This window comes from Pygocentrus nattereri, chromosome 21, assembly GCF_015220715.1.
Source record: "Pygocentrus nattereri isolate fPygNat1 chromosome 21, fPygNat1.pri, whole genome shotgun sequence".
NCBI lineage: Eukaryota > Metazoa > Chordata > Actinopteri > Characiformes > Serrasalmidae > Pygocentrus > Pygocentrus nattereri.
Window position 1 is genome coordinate 18,160,566 of NC_051231.1, and position 15,306 is coordinate 18,175,871.

General features: G+C 37.7%; 1 protein-coding gene across 6 annotated transcripts in view; it reads right to left on the reverse strand.

The window, feature by feature from the left end:
• The window catches only part of ccdc120 (coiled-coil domain containing 120), a 63,411-nt gene that overhangs the window by 13,143 nt on the left and 34,962 nt on the right, over nt 1-15,306 (reverse strand). For 5 of the 6 annotated variants that reach the window (XM_017725182.2, XM_037532052.1, XM_037532051.1 and 2 more), the window contains 5 exons: nt 13,282-13,389; nt 12,306-12,426; nt 4,730-4,789; nt 1,730-1,886; nt 1,501-1,602 (listed from right to left, as the gene is read on the reverse strand). In XM_017725182.2, coding sequence (XP_017580671.1) covers nt 1,501-1,602; nt 1,730-1,886; nt 4,730-4,789; nt 12,306-12,426; nt 13,282-13,389 — 548 coding nt within the window. The remainder of the gene's footprint in view (nt 1-1,500; nt 1,603-1,729; nt 1,887-4,729; nt 4,790-12,305; nt 12,427-13,281; nt 13,390-15,306) is intronic. The other variant, XM_037532053.1, reaches the window with a different exon arrangement.

Consider the following 15,306-nt stretch of genomic DNA (forward strand, 5'->3'; position numbering starts at 1 on the left):
TATATTAACACAAGCATACAACTACAGATAACACAAAGAGTACCTAAGAGGAATAATACAAGAGGAACCAAACAGTACAAATAGCTTGCAACATAAAATAAAGTGGAAACAGCAGAGATTAAGACTTCAAAAAGTGTTGAAGTTCATCTGCTCACCCAATGTTACACTTAGATTAGCATTAGTGAGGTCAAGGTCAACAGATGATTGGTTCCATAGTTCGATCACAACCACTTCTACCCAAAGGTATTGAATGGAGCTCCATCTCTTCGGTTAATGATAATGGTGCACAGTGATATCGGAAACATATCCGTATTGGCAGATTGTTACTTTAAAAATCAGCATTGGACAGATGTGTAGATTTGACTGATATTTATTGTATTTGGTTAGAAAAAATTGGTTAGGCTGGGCTACTGCACTAAAATGTTTGCTTTTTATTCATTTTACTGCTTTTGTAACCCTATAGAAATCAATTACATTATTACAAATTACAAATACATACACTGTCAGAAAAAAGGTACTGTGCAGGTACATTTTTTGTTTATCAACAAACAATATAAATATATCCTCAACAATGAGTTACAACAACAGTTTTACATTTCAACTGTGTTTTCCCAGGGAAAATATGTATTTGTACCTTTTCATAACCTAATGTTATAAAACAGAACAACAAAATAAAAATCTTGAAAAATATCAGTCCCCATTACGCTACTCATTCAACATGAAACCTTACCGATTCCCTCAGATATTTAGGGATAATAAAACACATCTTAAAATGTAGTTCTCTGCATGATGCTAAATTGCTGTGCAACATCAGTACAGCACCTAAAAAAGTAAGCCAGAGCTCTGCATTAGTTTAAGCCAAATTCTGTTTCTTTTTTTTGTTGTCTGTGGTTACCTGGACATCTTATGGATGCTTGAATACTAAAATCAGTCAGAAAAAGATGCATATTCTTAATAAGCACAACATCTGAATCGAAACTGCTTCATTAATGTAATGAACCATGATGAACCATAATGAACCATGAACCATTTAATGAACCATGAACCATTAAACGGACAGTTTTGGGAAAAAAAAATCAAATTAAATATTACACAAATTCCCCCTTACCTCAAATGTAGGCAATCAGCCAAGAAATGTTTTACTTTTTTTTTTTTTGCACGGGAGCTAACAAGTAACAGAGCTCATATCCCAATAATTAGCACCCTGCAAACGTGTTAAGTTGTTAAGTGACCTCAAACATATTGCTAATGTGGTTTCTGACACATATGGTTATTGATAAAAATAGACAAAAGTAAAAACAACAATCAGGCAGTCAATACTGTTTTTAGCTATGCAACACACTTTTGTTCAGTTTTGTAAATTCTAGACACTAAACATGTCTTGGCTGATTGACTTCATTTGAAATAATTTGGACATTGTATAATAAATTTCTACAATCCCTCAGTTGTGTGAGTTTTGTGGATTTATGGTTTATAGCTGAATGAGATAAAAAATAAAACCTCATGTGAATGCTGATTGGTGCAGTTCTAGATAGGAGGGGAGTGGCTGGAACGCTCCGACCCTCCACATTTGATGCACTTCGGGGCAAGGAGTGGCTTGGGCTGGGTAAAAATTACACAGAAAAAAATCTTCACACACACAGATTAAAATTTTCAAATTCCAGTTTCATAGGGCTGCTTCCCCAATTTTTTGACAGACAGTAGGTGTGGTGCAGGTGTGAATGTATACCTGATAGAGCTAGAGGCAGAGTTCCTTCGAGTTCTCATCTCATAGTAAATCTCCACTGGAGAGAGTTTCCTGCTGAGGCGGCTCTCTGGGCTCCCCGGGGCCAACCTGGGATGAGAAAGGGAACGCTGCTCTGGAAAGACACTTGGAGACGAGTTCTCTGAATGAAGTGCACACACACACGCACACACACACACACGCACACACACACACAGTTAGAACTGTTCCTTGGGAAGCATACAGTATCCAGTAGCATTACAGCTGATCCTGGATCAGTCTGGCCTGGAGCCTGCAAGATGTAAGGCAGATTTGGACCTGGCACCTCCCAGATTGAATCTGGCACCTATTTTTGTAGATCCAGCATCTTGTTCACATTTTTTGTTCACATCATATTCACACAATGATTTGCCACATGACGATAATGTTTTTGGAAAACATGTCATGCACACACTTTCAATTTCAAATCCTGTTGTGTGTGAGGAGAGGAAACAACCACAAACGCTGTTGAAATGCTGTGACTGCTCATCCTCTCAAAAGATTTTAGTAACTCTGAGTAAAACCACTGCCTGGTCAACAGCAGTGGCATTTGGACTGCTGGTTTAGCTGGACATGACAAATTCATAGGTGGGCCACAACCTGAACTTTATTCCTGTGGCTACAATAAAATAGCTTAATAACTTAAAATTAAAGGCATGTGTTATGCATAAACCTTAAAATGGAAAAAAAAAACTCAGATACATAAAACCTTAAAAAATTTAACCCTAAAAAAATGTAACTTTGAATGTTGGATACTGTTTGTAGTTACTGTATTTATCTAATATTATAAGGTCTGTTTGGTTGCTCATATTGGTTAAGAATATAATTTTGAATATTTTGGCTTATTTACACCAGTAGCTGTTGATAGCATGTTGGTATAATACTTAGCAGCCTTGTGTAAAAGCAGTAAGATGGTTTTCTCAAAGTATAACTAACCTACCATGCTCCACCCACAAATGCATTTCGTCATAGCTACTGTTGTGAAGTTTGTCATGCTTAACAGAATGCTGCCAAAATGTCATTCCACCGATGAGAAGCTGTAGCGCACAACTCAATATACCAGTGATAATTTCAATTAGTATTTACTGTATTATCACATCTGCCCTGTGATGGACTGTCCAGGGTGTTTCCTGTCTTCCACCCAATGACCACTGGGATAGGCAGAAGGATAAACGGTTTAGAAAATGTATGTGTGTATGTGTGTGTGTGTGTGTTATTGCATCTGCCCTCTGATGGACTGGTAGCCTGTCCAGGGTGTTTCCTGCATCTCGCCCAGTGAACGCTGGGATAGCTTCCAGCACGCCCCTTGACCCAGGAGGATAAGCAACTTTGAAAGCATTTGTGCATGTGTTTTATTGCATTAATCAATCAATCAATCACCCTTTATTTTGACTCGGAAATACATTGAGGGCAATCCTCATTTTCAATGTAACCAAGCATTTACAAAAACAGGGATTGACATGACAAAGAAAATAATAACTACATTTAATCATTTTAAATTAGAAGAAAATTTAAAATAACAATGAATAAAAGATAAAATAGATAAAAATAAAACAAGGTTTAAATGATAAGAGATTAAGATCAAAAGAAGATAAGAGATTAGTAAAGTAATAATACAATAATACAAATGAAAAGTAATGATACAAAACTATTAAAAATAAAATGAGAGAAAAATAAATAAATAAATAAATAAATAAAGAAGAAATAAAGAACTAAGAGAAGAACTAAAACAAAAAATAAAAGTTAAGAATAAATAAGATTAAGTAAAACAGGTACAGGCTGTCTGAAGGTGGTTAGATATTAAAAGCTTAAAATGACTGAGCGACACCAGTGAGCCGAGTTTTAGCGTTTCCTGTAGTGAATTCCAGCTCGCTGGTGCACTGTAACTAAAAGCAGATTTTCCCAGTTCAGTAAAATCTCTTGGTACCTGGCAGCTGATCCAATTACTAGAGCAAGTCTGATAATTACTGTTATTTGTATTCATCAATGAAGTGATGTATTCTGTTGAATGACCGGAGAGTGTCTTATAAATAAAAATCAACCAGTGTGTTTCCCTTCGTACCATTAAAGAGGGCCACCCAACTGATGAGTTCTGTATGGATCTCCAGTAATGAACCAGTGATATACTGGGTCCAGTAATTTGAGACAGCTGGAGGGAGCATATTTATAGATAACTTCGCCATAGTCCAGCACTGATAGTAAAGTTGCTTCAACTAATCTTTTTCTGGCGTGCATGGGGAAACAAGACTTATGTCTATAAAAATAACCCAGCTTCTGTCTGCATTTACTGACTAGTTTATTTATGTGTGGTTTAAAACTGAGTTTATCGTCCAGCCATATGCCAAGGTATTTATATTCTGTGACTCTCTCAATAGTGGATCCTGCCAGGGTAGTAATATGTACAGTACTAAAATCAGTATTAAAAGATCTGGAAAACAGCATGAACTTACATTTCTTGGCATTTAAAACTAGTTTGTGCTTATATAATGCCACCTGTTGAGCATTAAATGAGCTCTGTAATTTTCTTGTTGCAGCATGAATAGAATCAGCTGAGCAATATAAAATTGTGTCATCTGCATAAAGGTGAATTTTGCAGTTTGAGGTAGAAGCAGAGGCAGCAATATAATTTATGTATATATTAAATAAAACTGGACCCAAAACTGAACCTTGTGGTACACCTTTAGATACAGATACCAAATCTGATTTATAATTATTCAATGCCATGCATTGATTTCTGTCAGTGAGGTAGTTTTGGGTCCATTTCAAGCAGTTGCATCAAAGCCAATTGCATGCAATTGCATGCATTATAATAGACTGGAAATAGTTTTTTTTGCCATGTCAATCAAGATTTCTGGGGATAAACATCTGATTGACAGTCTATATAGAATGTTTCATGTGGCTCCTGAATCAAAAAGCATTCCTCACCTATATTCGTACATTTGTTGAAAAAGGTGATGAATGACTCACCATTGTCCTGGGACTGAGTTGAGTCTGACATGGAGCTGCTCTCTGACTTAACGGTCTCCTCTGCAAACGTCAAAATGATAAAATCAGCACTGCAGAAAACCCACAGTGTTAGAAAGCTTTAAAAAACAAACATTACCACATTTCTCCTCAGCTTAAACCCACAGCTGTAATGTGTGCCACTCTCATTCAGAGCTACTGTATTTACATATACAAAGATATTAAAATAGTTTCTATTCTCAAGTACACTGGCTCCCACACAATTTTCTCCAGACTGTTCAGTCTGTTTATACCAAAACCATCTTTCAGCGCTGATTCAGCTGCAGCTAAAAAGATAAACAGGGAAGCGCTTTTGAAAGGAGATGAGTGATGTCCTAAAAGCCATTAGAACATTGATATTGTCCTTTTCAGTTGAGATTTCAGTGAGGAATAATATTGGAAATGAGTCAATCTTCCTATACTGTCCTATATCTGCGTTTTACAGGTGCCAATGTCACATAGAGCAAAACGTACTTCCAAAATGCTAACTTTTTCAAGGAGAAAGAATAAAAACATTCTTAACTTATAATAAAGTTAATAAGTTCATGTAAAAATAAAATAATTTAATTTAGTTTATTTAGTTAGTCCACCCCGCGACCCTGATGGAGAAGCGGCTTGTAAAATGGATGGATGGATGGATGGATGGATGGATGGTTAGTCCATAAAAGTTATTTCATTAAAAAAACATCTTCTGGTCCATTTACCATGAAATTTTAACACAATGGGCTCTGCTTACACAGAGAAGTGTTTAAAACCACAAAATCAGAACCAATACCTCAATACATGTAGGCTAGCAAAAATAAAGGTGGAAAAAAAGTTTACAGTTTCAAGAGTAAAGCCCATATTTGTGACTTTGTTCTGTTTGATTGAATGGAATTGCGAGGAATGAAAGTTAATGTGGTGATTTTTTGTGGTGAACTGTCTTTGTAAAACACACTGTACTGTTTTTCTGTGTACCACCTGGTATTAGAAGCCCTGCTCAGTTTCTCTGAATGTTAGCTCAGTACATGAATCCACACTGAGTATTTTTGAATGAAACATCCATCCATCCATCCATTTTCTAAGCCGCTTCATTTTAAATTGCTCATAGACAGAGCTGTCTACCAGGACTACATTCACAAGGCATCGACCAAGCATTTTCGTACAGCTTGAACTCAGATGTGATTCCTGCTGTCACGGTGCTACATAAACTGTTGTTGAAAGAGAATGGTGAGGATCAAAACTGTAATCAAAACTTATTGTAACATAGCTAGACAACAAATGTCAAGTAAAATCAGCTAGAAATTTGTAATTTAATCCTAAAGTGCACTGCACTCATCCATAATAACAACTATTCAGAATAATTTTTGATAAAGTTATTCAGTATGGTACTGTAATCAATTTCAGTGAGTAGAACCCAATAACCAAAAAAGCTGGGACGCTGTGCAAAATGTAAATAAAAACAAATGCAATGATGTGCAAATCATTTAAACCCTATATTTCATTGGAAGTAGTTCAAAGACAAAATATCAAATGTTGAAACTGAGAAATCTTATTATTTTTAGAAAAATGTATGCCCATTTTAAATTTGATGCCAAAAACACACTTCAAAAAAGTTGTGATGGGAGTTATGTTTACCACTATGTATCATCACCTCTTCTCTAAACATTTTGTATGCGTTTAGGAACTGAGGAGACTACAGGTGCATCTCAATAAATTAGAATATCATCAAAAAGATAATTTATTTCAGTAATTCAATATAAAAAGTGTTATGGCCTACACCCAATGAAAATCCAAAAGTCAGCATCTCAGAAAATTAGAATATTGTGAAAAAGTTCAATATTGTAGACTCATGGTGTCACACTCTAATCTGCTAATCAACACAAAACACCTGCAAAGGTTTCCTAAGCCTTTAAATGGTCCCTCAGTCTGGTTCAGTAGGCTATACAATCATGCTGCTATATCCAAGCATATAAATGGAAAGAAGAAGAAAAAAGAAAGATAAGAAAGAAACTTTATTGGCCATTCGATTTGCATAAAATGGAAATTTGTCTTTGGCAATCAGATTTAGAATCAGAATCCTTTATTGATCCCAGAGGGAAATTGCAGTTGTTACAGAATCTGGCACAGAAATACATTCTTAGACACATAAAACACTTAAAAACACTTATAGCAACAGTGCACATGAACTATGTAGGGTGTTACTTATTATGCCCTTATTCAAAATGCTCACAGTAGTAGTAATGATTTTTTGTACCCATTCTTCCTGGCTAGTGGGACCTTAAGTCTCCTGCCCGATGGCAAAAACTAGAATGATGAATGATGGGGGTGGGCAGGGTCCTTGTAGATCTGGGTTGCCTTAATGGTTGCGGATCGAAGGTATAAGTTCTGGAATGACTGTTGTTTATCTCCAATAAACTTGCTGACCTGGTTGATCACCTGGGTCAATTTATTTCTTTGCTTTATTGGGATGTTCCCGAACCCAGACACGATACTGAAACTGATAATACTCTCTTTTGTTGAAGGAAAAAGTGTGGTAGAAAAAAGTGCACAAGCAACAGGGATAACAGCAGCCTTGAATGGATTGTCAAGAAAAGGCGATTCAAGAATTTGGGGGAGATTCACAAGGAGTGGACTGCTGCTGGAGTCAGTGCTTCAAGAGCCACCACACACAGATGTATCCAGGACATGGGCTACAACTGTCACATTCCTTGTGTCAAGCCACTCATGACCCAGAGACAATGTCAGAAGCGTCTTACCTGGGCCAAGGAGAAAAAGGACCGGACTGTTGCTCAGTGGTCGAAAGTCCTGTTTTCAGGTGAAAGTAAATTTTGCATTTCATTTGGAAATCAAGGTCTCATAGTCTGGAGGAACAGTGGAGAGGCACACAATCCAAACTGCTTGAGGTCTAGTGTGAAGTTTCCACAATCAGTGATGGTTTGGGGAGCCTCGTCATCTGCTGGTGTTGGTCCACTGTGTTATATGAAGCCCAAAGTCAGCACAGTCGTCTACCAGGACATTTTAGAGCACTTCATGCTTCCCTCTGCTGACAAACTTTATGGAGATGTGGATTTCATTTTCCACCAGGACTTGGCACCTGCCCACACTGCCAAAAGTACCAAAACTTGGTTTAATAACCACAGTATCACTGTGCTTGATTGGCCAGCAAACTCACCACATTTACGTATTAAAAATCATTTTTTAAATTGGTCTTATATAATATTCTAATTTTCTGAGATACTGACTTTTGGATTTTCATTGGCTGTAGGCCATAATCATCAACATTAAAAGAAATGAAATATTGAAATATATCACTCTGTGAAAAATGAATCTATATAATATATGAGTCTCACTTTTTGCATTGAATTACTGAAATAAATTAACTTTTTGATGATATTCTAATTTATTGAGATGCACCTGTAGTTGCTGCAGTTTTGAAAGTGAAATATTTTCTATTCTTAACATAGGAATTAAGCTGCTCAACATTTCAGATTCTCCTTTTGTATTTTTCATTTGTGTTTTTCATAAATTTATCTGAACCCATGCACTGATTTCCACAGCAGAATCATGTCTGTTTTTAATGCAGTGCCATCTGAGGCCCTGAAGATCATGGCCAGCAAATACTGGTTTTTGGCCTTGTCCCTTAAATACAGTTTTCTCCAGATTCTCTGAATCTTATTACGTACTGTAGATGATGAAAAGCAAAAGGAATGTATTCATGTTATACTATTTCATGCTGTCTTTCACAGACTGGTGAACCCCTCCTCATCTTTACTTCTGAAAGACTCAGCCTCTCTGGGATGTGTTTTCACACCATGTGTAAAAAGGTATAAAAACTTTTTTGAAACATGTTGCTGGCATCAAATTTAAAATGGGCATATATTTGGGCATATTATTCAAAAACAATAACATTTCCCAGCTCACCATTTGATATGTACTGTCTTTGAACTATACAATGAAATATAAGGTTCAAATCATTTGCAAATCATTGCGTCCCAAATTTTTGGGATATACTAAAAATGCATTGTACTTGGTCTGATCTTTTGAGGGTCTGTTGGACATCTACTGGGACACTACTGGGATACTAATGGCAATCCTTGTATCTTGGAATATATATTAGGAATCTTTTGGAAATACTGTACCATTTGGAAATACTGTAATTACTACTATTATTATTATTAGGGTTCAAGCACGCAGTGCAAGAACCCTATTGTTTTTGTCAAGATTTTTCTTATTATTCTTTTTCTGCCCTGAAACGGAACGCACAGCCCAAACCGTAAGTCCCACAGACTTGAAACTTGGTCAATAGGTAATAGTCCCTCCCGCTACTCAGGCGCAAGAAATCAGCCCAGTCGGCCACAAGGGGGCACTATAGGGAAGGTCAACGCGTTTGGGCCTATATCTCCTAAACCAGATTTTTGCCAGACATGGCACATTTTTTCTAGGTTCCTTGGGTCCAAACAAACCATTTTTGTATTTGGACCGTTTAGCTCCACCCTCTTAGATTTTTTGCAATACTGCGAAATATGTGAAACCTACTTTTGCGAACTAGTCCGCCAATTTTCGCCCCATCCTCATGTATTTGGTCTCAAAAAATTCAGAAGAGCCTGAACCTCAATAATTATCAAAAACATTTTGAGTTTTCCATACAACATGGCTGCCATATGCAAATGAACACATCTGGATAAATTCAAATTAATTCAGAATTAATTAAAAAATCTGCAACTCAAGAATCGTTCAGCCAAAAAATGTCAAACTTCATATATACATTTGGCACAAGATTCTGAGGTAGTCCTTCAATTTTTATGTGCATATGTAATTAGGGGGTGGGGTTAATGCTACATAGCTGTTTCTCAGCATCCATACATGCTATCAAGCTCAAACTTTGCATGCAGCATCTACTCCCCATACTATATGTGATATTTTAAGGATAATTTGATACACTGAAATTTGTGCTCGCAATCAGCCAATCAGAATTAAGCAGGGTTTTGACAGGATTAACTTTGACCAATCATCATGAAACTTGAATGGTGTCTACAAGTATCCATTTCCTAACAACCAGTAAAGTTTCAAAAGATTTGACCACTGGGGGGCACTATTCATAAAAATAAACCTATTATTACACTGTAGTACATCATACCAAACAATTTTCCCAATATATGTTTATTAAAATACTTCACTGTTTTTTAGTTTGCTTTTCAAACTAGTCTCGGGATTTTGATCCAAACTTTTCAAATTTGGTCTAGAATGATTCGGGAGCCTCTGTAGGTAAATAATTATCAAAAACATGTCAAGTTTCTTACTCAGTATTGTGTGGATAAATCAATTAATTACTGCGGTCATGGTATTTCTAGCTTGATTTGCTGTAACTCAACAGTCATTGGCCAGATCATCTCAAAATTGAAAGATGTTTACATACTGAGACTCTTAGGGGCTTTGCCACTTTTGGTCCAGATTGGCCTTTAGGGGGCGCTTTAGCACTCAAAAACACCTCAAAATCAATTCAATTGTTATTACAGTGTTATTACAAGGTAGCTCAATAAACAATTGGTGCCATTTGACTCAGTTCACTCACCTGAACAACTTTCTAATTGCATGTCATGTCATAAATTGTACTGCTTGTCTGGTATTTTGCCTTATTTGTTCAAAGATTTCACTATACAAAGGCTTATTATACAAAGGTCAAAAGGTCATTCTGACCAAAACCTGGTGAACGTCGATGGTTTTAGTCCTTGATCAATAATATCATATTGAGGCCTTTTGACTGATTCTGACCCAGTTTCACTGAGCTGCTTTATACCTAAAGGGCCCATTATGACTGCATTAGGCCTCTCTATGGCCTACATCAAGTCAATGGGTTAAATATTGAACCAGTCCACTGTGCAAGTGGTACTGTGTGAGAAATGCTGCCAATGGTCATGTAGTTCTGACATCTATGTTGAAAACCTCTTGGATGTTCTACAAACCAGTGTAGCTCAGTACATATGAATGGAAACTCATAATGTTCATAAAGACTTCAGCTCATTGTTTATGGCAACTGAAGGCCTTTTGATGAATTGACATCATTTCGGTTCTATTCGCTCGGCCTTTAAATAAGATCCAAACATCTTGAGGCCTTTTTACGCCTGATGGGCTAAACTGCTGAAGGGCTGGTACTGCTTGTACGTGCTTGAACCTGCTCATCGCTGCATGCGGCTATATTTATTATTATTATTATTATTAATCTTCTTCTTCTTCTTCTTTCGGCTGCTCCCTTTAGGGGTCGCCACAGCGGATCATCTGCCTCCATCTTGCCCTATCCATTGCCTCCTCTACTTTCACACCAACCATCTCCATGTCCACCTTCACTACATCCATAAACCTTCTCTGAGGTCCACCTCTTCTCCTTCTACCCGGCAGTTCCATCTCCAACATTCTTTGCATAATATATCCACTATACCTCCTCAACACATGTCCAAACCATGTCAACCTGGCCTCTCTGGCTTTATCTCCAAGCTGCTCCACCTTCACTGTCCCTCTGATCTGCTCATTTCTAATCTTGTCCATCCTTGTCACTCCCAACGAAAATCTCAGCATCTTCATCTCCGCCATCTCCAGCTCAGCCTGCTGTCTTTTAGACAGAGCCACAGTCTCCAAACCATACATCATAGCAGGACGCGCTACTGTCTTGTAAACCTTCCCTTTCACTCTTGCTGCACCTCTTTTTTGCACTGTCCATTGCTCTGGATGGTTGACCCAAGATATTTGAAGTTATCCACCTTTACGACCTCTACTCCTTGCATCTTCACCTTTCCACCTGCCTCCCTCTCATTCACACACATGTATTCCGTCTTGTCTCTACTGACCTTCATTCCTCTCCTCTCCAGTGCAAACCTCCACCTCGCAAGATTCTTTTCCACCTGCTCTCTACTCTCACCACAGATTACAATGTCATCTGCAAACATCATGGTCCAAGGAGCCAATTTACAATTTGCTTTACAAACATGCGATAAAACTTGTTTCATGTTTCTTATATGTGTGAACTGAGCTGATGCTCTAGTGAAAGGAAGAATTGAGTTCCACAGTTAGAGGCATAATGAAGTGAAAAAGGACTCTCCATGTTTTCACGTGCTAGAACATAAACAGACATTCTATGATGTAAGCAGGTGCTAGGTCATTTAGAGCCTTGAAAACTAGTAAAAGAACTTTAAAATCTATGCTGAACGATACAGGTAATCAGTAAATTGGTCCAAAAGATGTGTAGAGATGGCATAATATTATTTTTCTTTTCAAATACAGCTACTAATACTGAAACATTCGATACTGTCACAGACCTGTTTTTTTCTGTTGAAGCACTTTACTCAAGATGAATGACTAAAAGGTGACTTTCATGCTTAAATTACTCAAAACCTCTAGTAACCCAGAAGAAGAAATACACAGCTAAGAAAATTAAAGAAAGGCTAGATTTGTTACAGGATGGGATCGGATTCATTCTTTTTCTATTCCAAATGCTAATTGAGCAAATACAGATACATATTGATACATAATATATCACTCCTGAGATTTGTCTGTGCTGTGTTACCTGTGTGACATCCGCGGTGAACAGTCCTCTTGTTGTGAAGTGTGTTTTTGTCGGACTCAATGTTCCTGCGGAGGGCACCACTAAAGAGTGTCTTCATCTGTCTGCGCTGGCCTGGGTCATCCTGCACAAAAGTAAACACAAGGTAAGTGCACAGATCCTGAAGATACTGTATTTATGCAGTACATACACAGTCAAAGAATGTCTGCCAGTAAAATAAGAGTATGTTTTCTCAGGTGTGAGCACTTCAAACTGGCTACCAGCTTATTGGCTCATTCCAACAAGATGCTCTGGGAGGATCTTCTGGAAATCTATTAGGGTCTTGTCTGCCAGCTGTCTACACGCTCTATAGCCTCTGACACACCTGAACAGTCAAGACAGCAATAACTCACATCCCATGGCCAAATTACAAGCACAATGTTTATTTCTATATTACTCAATCTGTGCTATGTGACTAGATTCACTTTGGTTGATGTGTGTTTGATGTTGGTTTGTGGTTGTGGCCACTACGTGTTTTTTTGTATTTATTATGTGTACACAATGTCAGTATTTTTTGCTACTATGGGCATGAGATGGGCAATAATAAATCATTCATTCACAATATCTTCCAGTATTTGTATGACAATAATAGCATATAACGAAATCCACAAAAAATTTACCCTTACAAAACCAGATGCAGTGAAACATTTGGCAACTAAAAAAGCTTTCTACAGTGTGTAATGCTTACTGCTTCACTGAGAAGTTACTGCTTTTGAGGAAATGTGATTTTTCAAGCTTTTGAATGCTAGGTTTAACTTCTTCTGAGAGTGGGGCTGTTTGTGGTTTATTGTTTTTATGGTAAAACACATGTCATGGAACAACGTCATAGTGGTGTACCTTCTTTTGTCCTCATATACCTCCTACCTGTACTGTGACACCCCCTATTTCCCTGAATCTAACTTTCTCTATTTCAATGAACCTCATTAGCTGTATGACTCACTTCTGGTTTGGTGGGGGCGATGGGGGCCAGTCCAGCTCGGCGCTGAACAAATGGGGGTCTTTCTCCAACTTCAAGTGGAAAGTCACGTGACAGCTTTCCCGTCAGCTCCTACAAACAAATTGACATTTACTTACTAATGTGGAGGCTTGGATGTGTATTTGGATCGACACTTGAAGTCCTCACCGTGATAACCACACAACTTACAAGTTAATGGTAACAAGTCATGGTAATTATGGAATTCGTAGTATGTATATAGCCATACTCTAAAACTGCTATTTAAAAAACTGGTATAACCTCAATCATGCTCTACAATACTCATATTACCTCATTATACTCTAAATTACTTTCAGTAAATTACTTTTAATTACTTTAAATTACTACTCAGTCACATTCTAAAATACCCAGTCTCCTCATACATAACATAAAATATTCATTACTTAACCATACTCTAAAATACTCATATCACCCCAGTTATACTCTGATGTACAACCCCAATTCCAATGAAGTTGGGACATTGTGTAAAATATAGATAAAAACAGAATACAATGATTTGCAAATCCTTTTCAAACATATATTCAATTGAATACACTACAAAGACAAAATATTTAATGTTCAAACAGATAAACTTTATTGTTTTTTGAAAATATTCACTCATTTTGAATTTGATGCCTGCAACACGCTCCAAAGAAGTTGGGACAGGGGTATGTTTACCACTGTGTTACATCACCTTTCCTTTTAAAAACACTCAATAAGCATTTGGGAACTGAGGACACTAATTGTTGAAGCTTTGTAGGTGGAATTCTTTCCCATGCTTGCTTGATGTACAACTTCAGTCCGGGGTTTCTGTTGTCGTATTTTGTGCTTCATAAAGCATCACACATTTTCAATGGGAGACAGGTCTGGACTGCAGGCAGGCCAGTCTAGTACCCGTACTCTTTTACTACGAAGTCACGCTGTTGTAACACATGCAAAATGTGGCTTGGCATTGTCTTGCTGAAATAAGCAGGGATGTCCCTGAAAAAGACATTGCTTGGATGGCAGCATATGTTGCTCCAAAACCTGTATGTACCTTTCAGCGTTAATGGTGCCTTCACAGATGTGCAAGCTACCCATGCCATGGGCACTAACACACCCCCATACCATCAGAGATGCTGGCTTTTGAACTTTGTGCTGATAACAATCCGGACAGTCCTTTTCCTCTTTGGCCCGGAGGATACAACGTCCATGATTTCCAAAAACCATTTGAAATGTGGACTCGTCAGACCAGAGGGCACTTTTCCACTTTGCGTCAGTCCATCTCAGATGAGCTCGGGCCCAGAGAAGCCGGCAGCATTTCTGCGTGTTGATATATGGTTTTCGCTTTGCATGGAAGAGTTTTAACTTGCACTTGTAGATGGAGTGACGAACTGACAATGGTTTTCTGAAGTGTTCCTGAGCCCATGTGGTAATATCCATTACAGAATGTTGTCAGTTTTTAATGCAGTGCCGCCTGAGGGATCGAAGGTCACGGACATTCAATGTTGGTTTTCTGCCTTGCCGCTTACTTGCAGAGATTTCTCCAGATTCTCTCAATCTTTTGATGATATTATTGACTGTAGACGATGAAATCTTTAAATTTCTTGCAATTGCATGTTGAGAAAAGTTGTTCTTAAACTGTTGGACTAGTTCTCAAAGTGGTGAACCTTGCCCCATCCTTGCTTATGAACTACTGAGCCTTTCAGGGACGCTCCCTTTATACTCAATCATGACACTCACCTGTTTCCAATTAACCTATTCACCTCTGGAATGTTCCAAACGTGTTTATTGAGCATTCCTCAACTTTCCCAGTCTTTTTGCTGCCCCTGTCCCAACTTCTTTGGAACGTGTTGCAGGCATCAAATTCAAAATGCGTGAATATTTGCAAAAAATAATAAAGTTTATCCGTTTGAACACTAAATATCTTGTCTTTGTAATGTATTCAGTTGAATATAGGTTGAAAAGGGTTTGCAAATCATTGTATTCTGTTTTTATTTATGTTTTACACAA